Source organism: Natrix helvetica (assembly GCF_964273705.1).
Source record: "Natrix helvetica genome assembly, chromosome: 3".
Lineage (NCBI taxonomy): Eukaryota > Metazoa > Chordata > Lepidosauria > Squamata > Natricidae > Natrix > Natrix helvetica.
In genome coordinates this window covers 176,651,186-176,671,320 of record NC_138549.1, presented here as the reverse complement: position 1 = coordinate 176,671,320, position 20,135 = coordinate 176,651,186, and the positions used below count along the sequence as shown (strand labels likewise).

General features: G+C 42.0%; 1 protein-coding gene across 1 annotated transcript in view; it reads right to left on the bottom strand.

Moving 5' to 3' along the window:
• Nucleotides 1-20,135, bottom strand: part of EFCAB8 (EF-hand calcium binding domain 8) — a gene marked incomplete at both ends in the record, with an annotated part of 61,502 nt that overhangs the window by 26,532 nt on the left and 14,835 nt on the right. The window contains 9 exons of the mRNA XM_081949192.1: nucleotides 265-472; nucleotides 1,488-1,558; nucleotides 4,484-4,711; nucleotides 6,539-6,634; nucleotides 7,503-7,640; nucleotides 8,628-8,776; nucleotides 9,534-9,601; nucleotides 11,309-11,439; nucleotides 18,718-18,791. Of these exons, the coding sequence (XP_081805318.1) occupies nucleotides 265-472; nucleotides 1,488-1,558; nucleotides 4,484-4,711; nucleotides 6,539-6,634; nucleotides 7,503-7,640; nucleotides 8,628-8,776; nucleotides 9,534-9,601; nucleotides 11,309-11,439; nucleotides 18,718-18,791 (1,163 nt within the window). The remainder of the gene's footprint in view (nucleotides 1-264; nucleotides 473-1,487; nucleotides 1,559-4,483; nucleotides 4,712-6,538; nucleotides 6,635-7,502; nucleotides 7,641-8,627; nucleotides 8,777-9,533; nucleotides 9,602-11,308; nucleotides 11,440-18,717; nucleotides 18,792-20,135) is intronic.

Sequence of the window (20,135 nt, the reverse complement as noted above, 5' to 3'; positions counted from 1 at the left end):
CTTCTCCTCTTCTTCCTGCACTATGCCAACTCCATTCCCTTCCATCACTGATGATGTTCCCTAGTTGGGTCATGAAGCGTCTGCAGAAAAACCACCAAGTTCGAAGAGCATCAAGGACCCCACAGTTCAATCCCGAACTAAAAATATCCCATCCTATTGGCTTCCACTGTGTCCTGGAGGAAGAGGGCCCTTGAGGTAGCAACGGAAGCCCAGCTCTTGGGCAGGGGCCAAAAGATCCCCGCCATGGAGGCTCTCTGCACCTACCCGTTTGGGGACGAGTGCCAGAGGACTCTCGGAGGCGTTGAAGCGGCAGAAGGCTTGCCCAGAGTTGACGTACCAGAGGACAATGTCTCCGTTGCTGGAGGAGGTGACCAGAAGCTTATTGGCATACCCATCCATGGAGAGGATGTCCTCCGCGTGGTAGGACTTCCAGTGCTTGCACTCAATCACGTTGTTCTCATCTTTGGAGTCTCTGCCAAGAAGGAAGAGACAACCTCATCACCGCTGGGGTAAAAAAAGGGGAAGGACCTGGTATCTCTCCCCTCAAGAGGAAGACAGGAGAGCCACCCAACCCAACCCCTCTTCTCAGTTTCTACCCTCCCCTCTGTCTTCATCTTTCTCCTCTCCACAAACCCAACGCCTTTCTAGTTGGGTTATGGAATGTCTGCAAGAAAACCACCAAGCTCAGAGAGCAACAAGGATCTCATAGTCCTCCTCCTCCTCTTCTACCTCCTCCTCCTCCTCCTCCTCTCTAAAGCCCCCTTCTCTTCTATCCCCGATGATGTTCTCTAGTTGGGTTATGGAATGTCTACAAGAAAACAAGCAAGCTGAGGGAACAGCAAGGACCCCATAATCCTCATCCTCCTCCTCCTCCCCTCCTGCAACTCCGCTTCTAGCACTGATGATGTTCCCTAGTTGGGTCAAGAAAACAACCAAGCTCAGAGAGCACCAAGGACCCCACAGTCCTCCTCCTCTTTTTCCTTTTCCTCTTCCCCTTCCCCATCTTTCTTGTTTCTATAAACCCCACCCCCTTCTAGCACTGATAATGTTCCCTAGTTGGTTCATGGAATGTCTGCAAGAAATCAACCAAGCTGTTGAGAGAACAGCAAGGACCCCACAGTCATTGTCCTCCTCCTCCTCCTCCTCCTTCCTGCAACCCCCACTCCCTTCCAGCACTGATGATGCTACCTAGGACAACTCTGGGAAATATCTGGGAAATACTCCACTCTCAGTTACAAGTATTGGTCGTTCCTGGTTCAGGGAAAGCCATCTCCAAGGTTCTTAGTTCTTCTCAGCATCTTATGGTGACCCCAGATGGGCGCCTTCTTCCCACCCTGTTCCTGGAGTATTTGACCGCCGGAGCTCAGGGGGAGAGGGGAGCAGAGGCCGTATCACCCAACCCAATGGTTCTCCTCCTCCTCCACCTCACTGTTTCCTCCCTCCCCATCTGAGCACAGAAAAGTTCACCCAAGTTGGCTTTGACTTACCGGTACCACGTCACTCTCTTGGTCCAATCTGTGATAAAAATCCTGTGGTTCATGTAAAAGATGCAGTTGGTCTATTGGAAAGAGAACAAAAAGAGAAGGAGGAGGGTAGGAAGTGATGTCCATCCATCAATGAATCAGAATAGGGCTGGAAGGGACCTTGGAGGTCTTCTAGTCCAGCCCCCTGCTCAAGCAGGAGACCCCTACGGAATTACAGAGTCACAGAATTGGAAGGGACCTTGGAGGTCTTCTAGTCTAGCCCCCTGCTCAAGCAGGAGACCCTTACAGAATAACAAGAGTTGGAAGGGACCTCAGAGGTCTTCTAGTCCAGCCCCCTGCTCAAGCAGGAGACCCTTATGGAATTACAGAATAACAAGAGTTGGAAGGGACCTTGGAGGTCTTCTAGTCCAGCCCCCTGCTCAAGCAGGAGACCCTTATGGAATTACAGAATAACAAGAGTTGGAAGGGACCTCAGAGGTCTTCTAGTCCAGCCCCCTGCTCAAGCAGGAGACCCTTATGGAATTACAGAATAACAAGAGTTGGAAGGGACCTGGGAGGTCTTCTAGTCCAGCCGTCTGCTCAAGCAGGAGACCCTGCACCAGGGGTGTCAAACTGGATACCACACCGCCCATCTCTAGTCTACAACACAGTCCTTTCAGCAGTTCCAATGCAGTTGTGCACCCATTGGCACAACACAGATGGTCCTGAAGACATAGATCCGTGATGGCAAACCTAGGGCACGCGAGCCGTCGCCCTGGATCAACTCCACCACTCATGCACATGCCTCCCACCAGCCAGCTAATTTTGGTGGCACATGCGGGAGATGCACGCACATGCGGAGAGGGGCTGAGGCAGGGTCGCACACACATGTACAAAGCTGGGGGAGTCCCACATGCATGCGCCAGGATAGAGTGGGGGTGAGGCACTCCTAGTTTTTGGTCCTAGGAGGCTGCAGGCAGGCCTACTAAGCCCAAAATGGGGGGCAGATGGATGCAGTGCCTTCCCCCTCCCGTGGCCCGTTTTTGCTCCCAGTAGGCTGCAGGAGGCCTACTAAGCCCAAAACGGAGCATGGGGGGGGCGCATGTGCAGGGGGCGTGGGGCACACAGAGAGGGTGTTGCGCGCATAGGTGTGGGCACGCAACGACAAAAAGGTTAGCCATCACTGACAGAGATAAAACCTCCAAGTGGCCTCAAGGACCCTCTCAAAGCATGCAAATGACCAGCTTTGTCTGCAAGGAGTATCAACCCTTCCATCCCCTCCCCCCCCCAGTCAGAGCTGAAGAAGCTTCTTGGGTGAGAAGAGAAACGTCTTCAAAGAAAAACCAGAAAGTCCAGTTGCCTCCTGAAAAAAAGCACCTTTGGGTAACAGACGGAGGGTTTCGAGTCTTTACAAGATATGCAGTGAAAAACAAGTTGCCAAGAGAAGTCCCTAGAAGGTCTACCAAGAAAGCAATTAGAACACAAATACTACAAAGGGCAAGAGATATAAGATTGCACTTATGTATATATTATGTATGTATATATATTTATTTATCAGTACAAATACAACACAAATATAAAAGGCAACATTAAAAATAAAAAATATGGTTTTCTGCCTGCATGGTCTTCTGTGATGAAGCCGAAGGACAGAAAGAGGGAGTGTGAACTTCCTCCCATATTTAGGCATACCAGGGGTTGTAACACAAATATATATACATACATACATACATATATATATATATATATATATATATATATATATATATATATATATATATATATATATATATATATATATATATATATATATATATATATATATATATATATATATATATATATATATATATTTGTTTTCGTAGATTTTCACGGGTGTAGGTATGCTGGTTTTGTTGTATTCGGGTCTTTTCCCGTGTAAGGTTGAGATTGTCTTTGCAACGTTTCGGCAGGATCTCACCTGCCATCTTCAAGCTGTGGGCTTAAATATATATATTGTGTCACAACCCCTGGTATGCCCAAATATGGGCGGGAACACTACATACATACCTATTTCCCTGGCTCAGATGATAAGGAGGAGAGCCTGTGGCTTAGTGGTTAATACATCTGCCTAGTATGTAATACAGCCCATGTTCAAATCCCAGTAAGGGTATGGCTAACTGATGAGAGCTAAATAGCTTGAAATAGATCTATACTAGTCTCCCTTTATTTATTTATCAGCACAAATACAACACAAATATAAAAAGGCAACATTAAAAATAAAAATATGGTTTTCTGCCTGCATGGTCTTCTGTGATGAAGCCGAAGGACAGAAAGAGGGAGTAGTGACCTTCCTCCCATATTTAGGCATACAAGGGGTTGTAACACAAATACATACCTATTTCCCTGGCTCAGCTGATAAGGAGGAGAGCCTGTGGCTTAGTGGCTAATACAACTGCCTAATATGTAATACAGCCCTGGTTCAAATCCCAGTAAGGGTATGGCTAGCTGATGAGAGCTAAATAGCTTGAAATAGATCTATACTAGTCTCCCTTTATTTATTTATCGGCACAAACACAACATATTGACAACATGAAATTTTATATAAATTGTGAGGACTATGGAGAGGAAGCATAAAAGTTTTGTAACCAAAGATAAACAATTTTATACAGAATACAATTTAAAGATGTAATATTACTGAATGGTTTGGGGATGATGTGATGAAATGCCAGAATTTAAATTTATTATAAACTGAGAACATCTCACATAAAAAGAAGTAATAATGGTTGCAGTCAAATAAATGTTTAATAGTGATAATAATTGTATGCATATATATTAGACTGATAATACGAGATTCTATATAAATTGTAAGCGAAGACTGTGAACAAAAGCTTTGTAACCAATCGACATGTATGTAACTGGAGGATGGTTTTTATGTTTTATGTTTCTTTATGTTTGTTTGTTTATAAATAAATAAAAATTGGAAAAAAAAGCACCTTTGGGACCTTGGATCATACTAGAGCAGCCTTGGTCCTTCCACCCACCTCAGTCTTCTGCTCAAAGGGAATCTCCATCAAGCAAGCCCCGTTGTTGAAGTTCCATAGTTTGATCATCCCATTTTTCAGAGCGGTGATAAGTCGCCGTTCTGGTGGATCAAAGATCATAGCCGTCATCTCCAGGGCTTGGTCTGAGGTGGTGGAGAACTCCATAATCTTCTGTCCTGTCATGACATCCCAAACAGTGACCATCCCGTTGTAATAGCCGCTGACTGCCTGTGGGGGAGATTTCCCTGGATCAGCTGGGGTTGGACTAGAAGACCTCCAAGGTCCCTTCCAATTCTGTTGTTGATGGGGATTCTCCATCACCCAAGTCACGGTTGTCCCAAAGGTGCTTTTTTTTTTTCAAGAGGCAACTGGACTTTCTTGTTTTTCTTGGAAGACGTTTCGCTTCTCATCCAAGAAGCTTCTTCGGCTCTGACTGAATGGTGGATGAATCCTTCCCCACCATCCAGTCAGAGCTGAAGAAGCTCCTTGGATGAGAAGTGAAATGTCTTCCAAGAAAAACAAGAAAGTCCAGTTGCCTCTTGAAAAAAGCACCAATCCTGTTATTCTCTTCTGAAGTGTGAAATTTGAACCCACTCTTGTAACGCTACTCCATGTTTACCTACTTAATATTTACCGCATTTTTCAGAATATAAGACACACTTTTACCCCGCTAAAAGAGGGTGCGTCTTATACACCGAATGTAGCCAAAAACGTGAGGCACAGAGGAGGCGATGGTCTGTGGCAATTCCTGCATCCTGGAACAGCTGATTAGGGGTATTCAGGGAGGCCGATCCACCTGCCAATCAGCTGTTCATGCTGATATCGGGCTGCACCAATGTGCTGAAGCTGACCTGGCTGATCGCTATTTGCCGCAAGGACATGTCAGAGCATTGCAGCAGCAATCACATCCAGAAAGCACACACACAAGTCACTGGTTCAGCAGGATTCAATAACGTCTCTTTATATACAATATAACACATGAAGTAAGTATACAGTCCCAAAAGCAGGTTTTCCAATGTGGTCGTTCAGCAGAGAAGTTTCACTTTCAGTTTTAGTTTCAGGTATCAGCATGTAGGTTTAGTACAGAAGAAGCCACGCCCAGGCTCCTCGCTGTCTCCTTCCTTGCTGCTCACACAGCAAATACTGCTTGTTTCCAAACAGCCCTCAACTCTCTCACACACTAACAGGATGCTAGCCAGATGAATACCATGGATGCTAGTAGGCAGAGGCAGAATATTTTTTTCTCTTATTTTCCTCCCCCAAAACTAAGTTTTTGGCTTATACTCCCGTGCGTCATATAGTCTGAAAAATACGGTAAGTGAAACAACCCAGCTGTCTGAGGCAGAGGTGGATTGCTGCCAGTTCAGCCTGGATCAGCCGAACTGGTAGTAGCAGTGGCAGGAGGCTCCGCCCACTCACCCGGACTCTTCTGCGCATGTGCAGGAGTGTCGCGTACACAAGCGTGCATGGAAGCACCACCGAACTGGTAGTAAAGAAATTGGCAACCCACCTCTGGTCTGAGGTAACTTACAAAATGGCGGACAGCCCCTCAGATATTGGAAGATGCTATCATGTCATCCCTAGTCCGTCTTTTCATTAATCTAAACATACCCAATTCGTGCAACCGTTTTTCATGTGTTTTATCCTCTAATCCCTTCGTCATTTTTGTTGTTCTTCTCTGGACTCTTTCTAGAGCAGTGTTTCTCAAACTTGGCGACTTTAAGTCCTGTGGACTTCAACTCCCAGAATCCCCCAGCCAGCATAGCTGGCTGGGGAATTCTGGGAGTTGAAGTCCACAGGACTTAAAGTCGCCAAGTTTGAGAAACACTGTTTAATTTTGAAAAGGTTTCGCTTCTCATCCCAGAAGCTTCTTCGGTTCTCCTCAGATGAGAAGCAAAATGTTTTGAAAGAAGGAAACCAAGAAAAAGAAGCCGAGAAGGTGGAAAAAGCACCTTTGGGACATTCCGTCAAGTTCTTTGATTCTGCATTTCAAAAATCTCCTTCGCTTGGAAAAACAGGCTGGATGCAACAATCCACCCAGGTCGAATTTGTCACCTGTTTGAAGATCTTGTTGTAGAGGGCACAACACAGCAGAGGCTCTTGGGTCTTCTGTTCCGTCTCGGTGAATTCAGCCCCAAAGAATAATCCGATCTGGAGTAAAATGAGTAAAAGGTGTCACGCTGAAGCCTAAGACAGCGAGACCCAATCGAATCCGGAGGGGGTGGACTAGAAGACCTCCAAGGTCCCTTCCAATTGTATTATTCTGTGTTCTGCGTTCTCTGAGTCCAATTCTTTATTAGTCCACATCTAGAGGACAGAATCTTGCAGACTAAAGCTATAATGGAATGTTTAGAGAGGAGAAGGAGAAGGAAGATGGAGAAAGAAGGAAGGAGAAAGTAGAAGGAGAAGAGGGAAGGAACATGGAGAGAGAAGGAGGAGGAGGAGGAGGAGGAGGAGGAGGAGGAGGAGGAGGAGGAGGAGGAGGAGGAGGAGGAGGAGGAGGAGGAGGAGGTGGTGGTGGTGGAACTGTCGATTCTTTGGTGCTGTCTGAGCTTGGTGGTTTTCTTGCAAACATTTCATGACCAAACTAAGTAATATCATCAGTGCTAGAAGCAAGTGGGGTTGGAGGAGAAGGAGGGGGACTGTGAGGTCCTTGGTGTTCTCTGAGCTTGGTGCTCTGTCTTGGTGACATTTCATGGCCCAACTAGGTAACACCATCAGTGCTAGAAGGCAGGAGAATTTGCAGGGTTGGGGGGGAAGAGGAGAAGGAAGAGGGAGAGAGGAGGAGGAGGGAGGAGGACTGTGGGGTCCTTGGTGTTCCCTGAGCTTGGTGCTCTGTCTTGGAGACATTTCATGGCCCAGCTAGGAACCGCCATCAGTGCTAGAAGGGAGGGGGGCTTGCTCTCAGTGTACAGCCGAGGGTCTTGCCCTGTGAATGTCCGTGGGGCTGCCCTTGGTGGCTTCCCGTGACCAACTCAGACCAGCCAGCTGACCTTCTCCCCGCCTAGCCAGCCCTCACCTTGTAAGTGGCGCAGATCAAGAGGTTCTGATGTCGGTGATAGTAGACGGAGGAGATGGGGCAGTTGCCCAGCGGGACATTCCGGCCATGGATCGACTGCAGGCAGAAGTGATCCAGTAGATCCCAGACACGGATATTCTGGGGAGGGGAGGAGGGGAGATCTCAAAGGGAAGCCTCCAGTCCTCAAGCCAGGATCACCAGCCAAGAATCCTCGACTTGCAACACTTCACTTAGTGGCCATTCAAAGTTACTTGGGAAAAAATGACTTGGGGCATTTTTCACACTTACGACGGTTGCGTCATCCCTGTGGTCACATCATCAGAATTCAGGGGCTTGGCCCACTGGTTCATACTTATGACAGCCGCCGTAACCGAGGGTCACGGCCATTTTGTGACCTTCCGACAAGCCAGGTCAACAGGGAAGCAGATTCACTTAACGACCGTGTGTCATTAATGTAACAACTGCAGTGATTCATTTAACAACCAAAAGGTTGTAAAATGAGGCAAAATGTTCTTCACAACGGTCTCTCGCTTACGAGCAGAATTTGGGGCTCGGCTGTGGTCGTAAGTCGAGGACTTCTTGTGGGGAATGTTGATGTTCCGTGTGATCCCCAAATGTTGACGTAGAAGAATGAATAGAAGCAGCTCCTAATTGGGGTCATAAGTCGAGGACTGCTCAATATAGAATCACAATTGGGTCCAGAATTTTCTGCTTTAAGTCAGGATGGTCAGAAAGCAAGTCATCGCACGACCAGACCTGATTTCATGACCACGGCCACTAAGCGAATCCACTCTCCCTGGTTGACGTTATTTTTTATTTTTATTATTATTATTATTATTATTATTATTATTATTATTATTATTATTATTATTATTATTATTATTATTATTATTATTATTATTATTATTATTAATAATAATAATAATAATAATAATAATAATAATAATAATAATAATAATGATTGCCAGATGGCCAAATTGTGATTGTGGGGCTATGAGATTGTTGTGACGGTCATAAGTGCAAGGACGGGCCGTAAATCGCTTCTCCCAAGCCCATCCTAACTTTGAACTGTCATTAAACGAAACGTCGTAAGTCGGGGCCTCTCTCTCTCTCTCTCTGCCTCACCTTGTCCTTTGAGATGCTGACGATGGTTTTCTTCTGCCCGTTGATCATGATGTGAGTGACAGCTGTCAAGTGGCCCTTCAGGTGAGTGATGGGACTGTTGGTGACGTACGGATTCCAGATTCGGATCAGGGGATCATAGCCTCCTGTCACTGACAGGAGAAGACCAAAATAAACCATGGTTTAAAACCTCAGTTCTTCTGAAATGCCAAGATAGGAAGAATGAAGTCCCAGCCCACTTGAGGAAGCCTCACTCAGCTCAGGAGAAGAACAGAGTTGGAAGGGACCTTGGAGGTCTTCTAGTCCAGCCCCCTGCTCAAGCAGGAGACCTAGAGCAAGGTCGTCCAACCTTGAGAACTTTAAGACTTGTGGACTCCTGAGAGCTGAACTCCACAAGTCTTAAAGTTCCCAAGATTGACCCTAATACCATTCCAGTCTCTTCTTGAAGACCTCCAGTGATGGAGCACCCACAACTTCTAGTGGCAAGCAGTTCCAACTGGCTTCAAAAAGAAACCTGTGTAAAGCTTTCAAGAAGAGGCTGGACTGCCATCTGTCAGAAACGGAGTAGGGTCTCCTGCCTGGGCTGGACTAGATGACCCACAAGATCCGTCCCAACTCTGTTGATCTGAAAAATTGAACTGGTGAATTGTTCTAGCTGCTAGGAAGTTTCTCCTTAGTTCTAGGTTGCTTCTCTCCTTGATTCGTTTCCACCCATTTTAATGAAAAGCCCGTCTTTTCATAAAACTAGCCAAACCGAAATCATTCCTCCATTCATCGTATGCTTTAGCCTCCAGTCCCCTAAAGATGTTTTGTGTGATTAGGGAACACCTAAATGCACCCAAAACGCATCTCTTGGGAGGCCTCAGGTGAGCGAAGGACTTTCAAAGGGAACACCTGGGGAACACCTACCCACAACGTTCATTTCGGGAGAGTAGTCGAAGCACAGAATCCCCTTCCGCAGGACAATCAAAGCTGACCTGGGAAAACAGGAAGAAGTCTTGATTTAATTTGGTTTCTTAAGTGGCCTCTGAGGGTTTTAAAATTGTGATAAACCAACCTGGTCTTTGTATTTGTAGAACCAGGTGATCGGAAAAGCTCTTGAGGGTGAGCACCTTGAGTTATGTGTAAAGTAATAGAAGGAGGAAAGGAGGGAGGAATCGGGAGAAGGAAGGAAGGCAAGAAGGAAGGAAGGAAGGAAGGAAGGAAGGAAGGAAGGAAGGAAGGAAGGAGAGAAAGAAAGAAAGAAGGAAGGAACGGAAGGAAGAAAAGAGAGGGAGAAAGAAAGAAAAGAGAGATAGAAAAGAAAAAGAAAGAAGAGAAAAAGGAAAGAAGGAAGGAAGGAAGAAAGAAAAGAAAGAAGGAAGGAAGGAAAGGAAAAGAAGGAAGAAAAGAGGGAGAAATAAATAAGAGAGATAGAAAAGAAAAAAGAAAGAGACAGAAAGGAGAGGAAAGGAAGGAAAGAAGGAAGGAAGGAAGGAAAAAAGGAAGAAAAAAAGAAAAATTATATTATTTCATGCTCCATGTTCTATTTATACAATAAGCAACACTGCCACCTGCTGCCCAATCTCCCATACTGCAACGTGGGATTCTTGCAATTGGTAATATAAACTTTTAATCTAAATGTATGAACTTGGCAATGTTGTAAGGATAGAAGGAGATACGATCTTAGAAGGAAAAAGGTCTGCTACTTGTGATGTCTATTATTGTCGTCGTCATCCCCCCCAAAAAAAAACTTCCAGCAGCAAACATGGATGATGTGTTCTGAAACTGAATTGCAAAATTTTCAAAGATGCATGAAATTGCAGGATGGAGGATTTAAATTACCTTGACTGACATCTGCCGGAAGACAAACCCGGCCAAACATAGTCTGTTCAGGAAATGGCTCATTGTGGGGCTGATGACTTTCTCCATCAAGAATGGAAGAATACAGAATAACAGAGTTGGGAGGGACCTTGGAGGTCTTCTAGTCCAGCCCCCTGCTCAAGCAGGAAACCCACTACCATTCCAGACAAGTGGCTGTCCAGTCTCTTCTTGAAAACCTCCAGTGTTGGGGCATTCACATCTTCTGGAGGCAACTTCTGTTCCACTGATTAATTGTCCTGACTATCAGGAAATTTCTCCTCAGTTCTAAGTTGCTTCTCTCCTTGATTAGTTTCCACCCATTGCTTCTTGTTCTACCCCCAGGTGCTTTGGAGAATAGTTTGACTCCCTCTTCTTTGTGGCAACTCCTGAGATATTGGAACAATGCTATCATGTCTCCCCTGATCCTTCTCTTCATTAAACTACATCACAACGACCAAAACTGGATGCAGGATTCCAAGTGTGGCCTTCCCAAGGCCTTATAAAGTGGTATTAACCCTTCCTGTGATTTTGATTTTTTCCTTCTATTAATTCAGCCTAGAACTGTGTTGGCTTTTTTGGTAGCTGCAGCACAAGGCTGGCTCATATATAAGTGATTGTCCACTAGGACTCCGAGATCCCTCTCACAACTCTGCTTTGTGAGTCAAAGATAATTTTAAAAAGTTTCTTTCAACATATTAATAAGGGAAAAAAGTCAAAGAAACACTCGGTCCACTAAAGAGAGGAGATGGCAGAGAAGTAACAGGAAGTAGGGAGAAAGCAGAGATGCTTAATTCATTATTTGCATCCGTCTTCACGCAAAAAGAAACTATACCCTTTCTTACTGGATTTTTCCAATGTTATGCAGGGGGAGCGAGGTCAAAGCCATGGCAGACTTCTCAGCCGGTGTGCAGGAAGCCACCAAATTGAGCTGGGGGATGTACATGACCTGTTGACACCAGTCTCCGTGCACAGCCTGCAGAAGTTGGGGAGGGGGAGAAGAGGGGACAGGAGGTGGAGGAAGGGGTCAACTTTGCACCAGCAATGTCTGGGCCTTGACAATTCAGAGAGACAGTGGGGTCCTTGATGCTCTCTGAGCTTGGTTGTCTTCTGGCAGACATTTCATGACCCAACTAGGTAACATCATCAGTGCTAGAAGGGATTGGGGTTTGTGGAGAGGAAGAGGAGGACAGGGGAAGAGGAGGAGAAAAAAGAGGAAGAGGAGAAGGAGGGGGAAAGGGGAGGAAGCAGAAAAGGAGGAGGAGGAGGAGGAGTGTGGGGTCCTTGATACTCTCTAAGATATCCAACAATCTGAACTGGTCTCTCCACACGTCATCCTTAGTGAAGCGTGCAAACCAGCCTCTGCATTTCCTGCATCAGATGAGGGGTAGCACATCTTTCTTCTTCTGTCCAGGCCACTTTTTACAGGTGCACGACTGAGAGCGTTTTAACAAACTGCATCTTTGTTTGGTTTGATGGCAGCAGCGCCTGAGATAGACAGCCCCTACAGAGAGTGGTGAGGACAGCAGAGAAGATCATAGGAAGCTGGCTTCCTGTTATTCAGGATGCTGCTTATAAGCTATGTGCCCTTAGAGCTCAAAGCATGGTTAGAGATCCCACACACCCACTTCACGGTCTGTTTCAGTTGCTCCTCTTTGGGAGGGGGTTTCGAAGTATTTGTAGCAGGACTTCCAGATTCTGGAACAGCCTGGTTCCCTAGGCCATCCGTCTGGCAAACTCACAAGATTCGCTTTCCACCCCATGTACTTGCATACATCCAAAGTAGACTGTGATGTTTCCCTGTGACATATAATATATGTGGGTAGATGCACAATTCTGTATTTATCTGTATTTATTTACTTATTATGCGGTGTATCTAGGAGGTGGCGTCCCTTTGAGAGCTGCATGCAATGAAATTTCACTTGAATGGATGCCGATTAGTGTGCATTTAAAGTGACAATAAATTTATTCTGTTCCAGTGGTGGCAAACCTTTTCGGCACCAAATGCCAAAAAAAGGGGAGCACTTCACGCTCGTCTGGGCCACAACCAAGAAGAGGAGCTGCCAGCCAGCATGTCTTCCCGTTACTGCCCCACATGCACAAGCGCCAATCAGCTGGCCGGTGCGCATGCTCACACTGGAAAAGGAACGGCCGGGTCTTCCGGTTTCCAGCCCTGGCACCTGGGCAAAAGCCGGCTGATCGACCCGTGCGCACATGAGCGCCAGAAACCTGGAAGAAGAAGGGGTGACGCCACATGTGCCAGGCAACATGGCTCCATGTGCCACTTTCGGCTCGTATGCCATAGGTTTACCAGCACGTTTCAGCTCGGTTCAGTTTGGTTCAGTTCTCTTCTCTTCTATTCCTTATCCTATTCTATTCTATTATATTCTGATATTCTACTCTATTCCATTTCATTCCATTCCATATTTTCTACTTTATTCTATTCTATTCCTTATTCTATCCTATCCTTTCCTATCCTACTCTATTCCATTCCATTCCATTTCATATCTCTATTCTATTCCTTATTCTATCCTATTTTTTTCTATTCTATTCTAATATTCTAGTCTATCCTATTTCTATTCCTATTCCTATTCTATTCCATTCCATTTCATATCTCTAGCCTATTCTATTCTATTCTATTCTGTTCTATTCTATTCTAATATTCTATTCTATTCTAATATTCTATTCTATTCCTTATTCTATCCTACCCTTTCCTATCCTACTCTATTCCATTCCATTCCATTTCATATCTCTATTCTATTCCTTATTCTATCCTATTTTTTTCTATTCTATTCTAATATTCTAGTCTATCCTATTTCTATTCCTATTCCTATTCCTATTCTATTCCATTCCATTTCATATCTCTAGCCTATTCTATTCTATTCTATTCTAATATTCTATTCTATTCTATTCTATTCCTTATTCTATCCTACCCTTTCCTATCCTACTCTATTCCATTCCATTCCATTTCATATCTCTATTCTATTCCTTATTCTATCCTATTTTTTTCTATTCTATTCTAATATTCTAGTCTATCCTATTTCTATTCCTATTCCTATTCTATTCCATTCCATTTCATATCTCTAGCCTATTCTATTCTATTCTATTCTGTTCTATTCTATTCTAATATTCTATTCTATTCCTTATTCTATCCTACCCTTTCCTATCCTACTCTATTCCATTCCATTCCATTTCATATCTCTATTCTATTCCTTATTCTATCCTATTTTTTCTATTCTATTCTAATATTCTATTCTATCCTATTCCTATTCTATTCCATTCCATTTCACATCTCTAGCCTATTCTATTCTATTCTATTCTATTCTATTCTGTTCTGTTCTATTCTATTCTATTCTAATATTCTATTCTATTCCTTATTCTATCCTACCCTTTCCTATCCTACTCTATTCCATTCCATTCCATTTCATATCTCTATTCTATTCCTTATTCTATCCTATTTTTTCTATTCTATTCTAATATTCTATTCTATCCTATTCCTATTCCTATTCTATTCCATTCCATTCCATTTCATATCTCTAGCCTATTCTATTCTATTCTATTCTATTCTATTCTGTTCTGTTCTATTCTATTCTATTCTAATATTCTATTCTATTCCTTATTCTATCCTACCCTTTCCTATCCTACTCTATTCCATTCCATTCCATTTCATATCTCTATTCTATTCCTTATTCTATCCTATTTTTTTCTATTCTATTCTAATATTCTAGTCTATCCTATTTCTATTCCTATTCCTATTCCTATTCTATTCCATTCCATTTCATATCTCTAGCCTATTCTATTCTATTCTATTCTAATATTCTATTCTATTCTATTCTATTCCTTATTCTATCCTACCCTTTCCTATCCTACTCTATTCCATTCCATTCCATTTCATATCTCTATTCTATTCCTTATTCTATCCTATTTTTTTCTATTCTATTCTAATATTCTAGTCTATCCTATTTCTATTCCTATTCCTATTCTATTCCATTCCATTTCATATCTCTAGCCTATTCTATTCTATTCTATTCTGTTCTATTCTATTCTAATATTCTATTCTATTCCTTATTCTATCCTACCCTTTCCTATCCTACTCTATTCCATTCCATTCCATTTCATATCTCTATTCTATTCCTTATTCTATCCTATTTTTTTCTATTCTATTCTAATATTCTATTCTATCCTATTCCTATTCCTATTCCTATTCTATTCCATTCCATTTCATATCTCTAGCCTATTCTATTCTATTCTATTCTGTTCTATTCTATTCTAATATTCTATTCTATTCTAATATTCTATTCTATTCCTTATTCTATCCTACCCTTTCCTATCCTACTCTATTCCATTCCATTCCATTTCATATCTCTATTCTATTCCTTATTCTATCCTATTTTTTTCTATTCTATTCTAATATTCTAGTCTATCCTATTTCTATTCCTATTCCTATTCCTATTCTATTCCATTCCATTTCATATCTCTAGCCTATTCTATTCTATTCTATTCTAATATTCTATTCTATTCTATTCTATTCCTTATTCTATCCTACCCTTTCCTATCCTACTCTATTCCATTCCATTCCATTTCATATCTCTATTCTATTCCTTATTCTATCCTATTTTTTTCTATTCTATTCTAATATTCTAGTCTATCCTATTTCTATTCCTATTCCTATTCTATTCCATTCCATTTCATATCTCTAGCCTATTCTATTCTATTCTATTCTGTTCTATTCTATTCTAATATTCTATTCTATTCCTTATTCTATCCTACCCTTTCCTATCCTACTCTATTCCATTCCATTCCATTTCATATCTCTATTCTATTCCTTATTCTATCCTATTTTTTTCTATTCTATTCTAATATTCTAGTCTATCCTATTTCTATTCCTATTCCTATTCTATTCCATTCCATTTCATATCTCTAGCCTATTCTATTCTATTCTATTCTGTTCTATTCTATTCTAATATTCTATTCTATTCCTTATTCTATCCTACCCTTTCCTATCCTACTCTATTCCATTCCATTCCATTTCATATCTCTATTCTATTCCTTATTCTATCCTATTTTTTTCTATTCTATTCTAATATTCTAGTCTATCCTATTTCTATTCCTATTCCTATTCTATTCCATTCCATTTCATATCTCTAGCCTATTCTATTCTATTCTATTCTGTTCTATTCTATTCTAATATTCTATTCTATTCTAATATTCTATTCTATTCCTTATTCTATCCTACCCTTTCCTATCCTACTCTATTCCATTCCATTCCATTTCATATCTCTATTCTATTCCTTATTCTATCCTATTTTTTTCTATTCTATTCTAATATTCTAGTCTATCCTATTTCTATTCCTATTCCTATTCCTATTCTATTCCATTCCATTTCATATCTCTAGCCTATTCTATTCTATTCTATTCTAATATTCTATTCTATTCTATTCTATTCCTTATTCTATCCTACCCTTTCCTATCCTACTCTATTCCATTCCATTCCATTTCATATCTCTATTCTATTCCTTATTCTATCCTATTTTTTTCTATTCTATTCTAATATTCTAGTCTATCCTATTTCTATTCCTATTCCTATTCTATTCCATTCCATTTCATATCTCTAGCCTATTCTATTCTATTCTATTCTGTTCTATTCTATTCTAATATTCTATTCTATTCCTTATTCTATCCTACCCTTTCCTATCCTACTCTATTCCATTCCATTCCATTTCATATCTCTATTCTATTCCTTATTCTATCCTATTTTTTCTATTCTATTCTAATATTCTATTCTATCCTATTCCTATTCTATTCCATTCCATTTCACATCTCTAGCCTATTCTATTCTATTCTATTCTATTCTATTCTGTTCTGTTCTATTCTATTCTATTCTAATATTCTATTCTATTCCTTATTCTATCCTACCCTTTCCTATCCTACTCTATTCCATTCCATTCCATTTCATATCTCTATTCTATTCCTTATTCTATCCTATTTTTTCTATTCTATTCTAATATTCTATTCTATCCTATTCCTATTCCTATTCTATTCCATTCCATTCCATTTCATATCTCTAGCCTATTCTATTCTATTCTATTCTATTCTATTCTGTTCTGTTCTATTCTATTCTATTCTAATATTCTATTCTATTCCTTATTCTATCCTACCCTTTCCTATCCTACTCTATTCCATTCCATTCCATTTCATATCTCTATTCTATTCCTTATTCTATCCTATTTTTTTCTATTCTATTCTAATATTCTAGTCTATCCTATTTCTATTCCTATTCCTATTCCTATTCTATTCCATTCCATTTCATATCTCTAGCCTATTCTATTCTATTCTATTCTAATATTCTATTCTATTCTATTCTATTCCTTATTCTATCCTACCCTTTCCTATCCTACTCTATTCCATTCCATTCCATTTCATATCTCTATTCTATTCCTTATTCTATCCTATTTTTTTCTATTCTATTCTAATATTCTAGTCTATCCTATTTCTATTCCTATTCCTATTCCTATTCTATTCCATTCCATTTCATATCTCTAGCCTATTCTATTCTATTCTATTCTGTTCTATTCTATTCTAATATTCTATTCTATTCCTTATTCTATCCTACCCTTTCCTATCCTACTCTATTCCATTCCATTCCATTTCATATCTCTATTCTATTCCTTATTCTATCCTATTTTTTTCTATTCTATTCTAATATTCTATTCTATCCTATTCCTATTCCTATTCTATTCCATTCCATTCCATTTCATATCTCTAGCCTATTCTATTCTATTCTATTCTAATATTCTATTCTATTCTATTCTATTCCTTATTCTATCCTACCCTTTCCTATCCTACTCTATTCCATTCCATTCCATTTCATATCTCTATTCTATTCCTTATTCTATCCTATTTTTTTCTATTCTATTCTAATATTCTATTCTATCCTATTCCTATTCCTATTCTATTCCATTCCATTCCATTTCATATCTCTAGCCTATTCTGTTCTATTCTATTCTAATATTCTATTCTATTCCTTATTCTATCCTACCCTTTCCTATCCTACTCAATTCCATTCCATTCCATATCATATCTCTATTCTATTCCTTATTCTATCCTATTTTTTCTATTCTAATCTAATATTCTATTCTATCCTATTCCTATTCCTATTCTTATTCTATTCCATTCCATTCCATTTCACATCTCTAGCCTATTCTATTCTGTTCTATTCTATTCTATTCTATTCTACCTTATCCCATTCCATTCTATTCCGCTGCCCAATCTCTTCTGAAAGATCTCCAGTGATGGCGCACCCTTTGAAGGCAAGTGGCTTCACTGAAACGACATACAAAATGAAAAGTAGACAGCCGTGAACTATCCCACCTCATTGTGACCTGCACAAGCAAGAAATGGGTCTCCGCACACAGTTGGGGTCCCTGAACTGGTCTTTAGCACCCCATAAAAGTCCAGCAGGATCAGGGCCACCCGATCTCTGGAAGGGGAGTATTGTGGTTCTCAACAGAATTTGGCCATTACGAGGTGACCACCAAGTCAAGAAGTGACACGTTAAGGTCTCCGATGACTGGTTGACGCTGGATAAATTCTTCCTGGCAGTTTAGTAAAGAAAATTGTGGGTTTTGAGAGCAACAATATTCATCCTAACTCCGGACTGACTAGGAGAGAGGGAGGGAGGGAGAGGGGTGGAGAGAGAAAGAGAGAAAAAGGGAGAGGGAGAGAGAAAGAGGGGGGAGAGAAAGAGAAAGAGAGGGGGAAGAAAGAGAGAAAAAGGGAGAGGGAGAGAGAAAGAGGGGGAGAAAGAGAGAGAAGGGGAGAGAAAGAAAGAGAGAAAAGGGAGAGACAGGGAGAGGGAGAGAGGGGGAGAGAGAGAAAGAGAGGGGGGGAGAGAGAGAGAAAGAGAGAGGGAGAGGGAGAGAAAGAGAGGGGGAGAAAGAGAGAAAAGGGAGAGGGAGAGAGAGGGAGAGAGAAAGAGGGGGGAGAGAAAGAGAAAGAGAGGGGGGAGAAAGAGAGAAAAAAGGAGAGAGAGAGAGAAAGAGAGAGAGAAAGGGAGAGACAGGGAGATGGAGATACAGGGAGAGAGAAAGAGGGGGAGAGAAAGAGAAAGAGAGGGGGGGAGAGAGATAGAAAGAGAGAGGGAGAGGGAGAGAAAGAGAGGGAGGAAGGAAGAGAAAGAGAGACACAAGGGAAAGATGGGGAGAGGGGGGGAGAAAGACACAGAGAGAGGGGGGGGAGGGAGAAAGAGACTCACTGATACGGTGAAATTCCGGTACAGGAGGGTCTTCCCCTTCATCAGGAGATGGACGGGAACTCTGGCTAAGCCCCCTGTGAGGACGAGATCCAGGGAATTGTTGGTGAGCCAGTAGATTCCCACCTCCTCCTGCTCCAAATAGTGTGGCATTGGGTATTGCAGCCACCCTGGGAGCTGATCCCAGAGTACCAAATACAGGTAGTCCTCGGCTTACGACCACAGTGGAGCCCAACATTTCCACCGTTAAGCAAAACATTTGTTCAGTGAGCTTCGCCCCACTTCATTACCTTTCTGGCCACCGTTGTTAAGTGAATCGCTGCAGTTATTAAGTGAATAATTCCATCATTGACCGAACACATGGACTTCGCTTGCCAAAAAGTCGCAACAGGGGAATCACATGATCACATTTTCAGTGCGGTCGTAACTTTGAGCGGTCACTAAAGGAACTGTTGTAAGGTGAGGACTACCGGTAAAAGTAGCTTTCGTCTTGGTGTGGAATTAGTTTCCTGCTCCAGCTTGCCAGACACGGAGGAGCTTCTGATCCAGGGCCCAGCTTCCCCCCCACCCACCCCTCCATGCTGCCAATCAGTGTCTCACCCAGGCTAACGGTTCAGGACGGTACCCCGGGAGTAAAAAAAAATGCTTTTAAAAAGTAAAAAATAGGTCCCAACAACCAGCTTTGCCATGCGATCTTTTTAGCACAGCTGATCATCAGAACTTTTTAACAACTTTTTCTAGCATTTTTTATATTACCAGTTCTGGCAAATAGATAGTAAAAAAAGGCTTTTTAAAAGTTTGAAAAAAGTTCCAATGATCAGCTGTGCCAAGCGAACGTAACCAGTAGTAAAAAAAGAAAAGAAATGCTGTTAAAAAGTTTTTTAAAGGTTCCAAGGATCGCGGGGAGGATTGTCCCAGCTGATCGTGTGGGAGATTGTGTGGGAGTCAGTTGTGTGTCAACTCTCAGTGTTGTCATGGGGACAGAATTGGGGGGGGGGGTGCCTTCCATGCATACTCTTGGCTGGAGTTGGATCTCAGATTACTGCAGCAGGCTTGGGAGGGGTGCATCTTATAGGCTAATGTGATTTGTGACACAGACTGAGGGGAGGGAAGGAACAGGGGTAAAGTTCAGAGATAAATCAAACAAGGCAGAGGCTTGGCTGCGAACAGACCTTGCCTAATGCTGCTCCTAATAAATGACTGGTTTTGTATTGGAAACTTGGCTCGATGCTTATGAATCAATTAGGGCATTCTTAGGAAATCTGACAGAGTAGCTTTTGTGTTATTTTTGTGTAAAGTGTGATAGTTTGTTTTTGAGCTCTCTGTGAGGTTCCTGCTTGTGACACCAAGCCACGCCCGCCTCATCACATGATGACCAAGCCACACCCCACCAAGCCACACCCACATAACCCAGGGGTGTC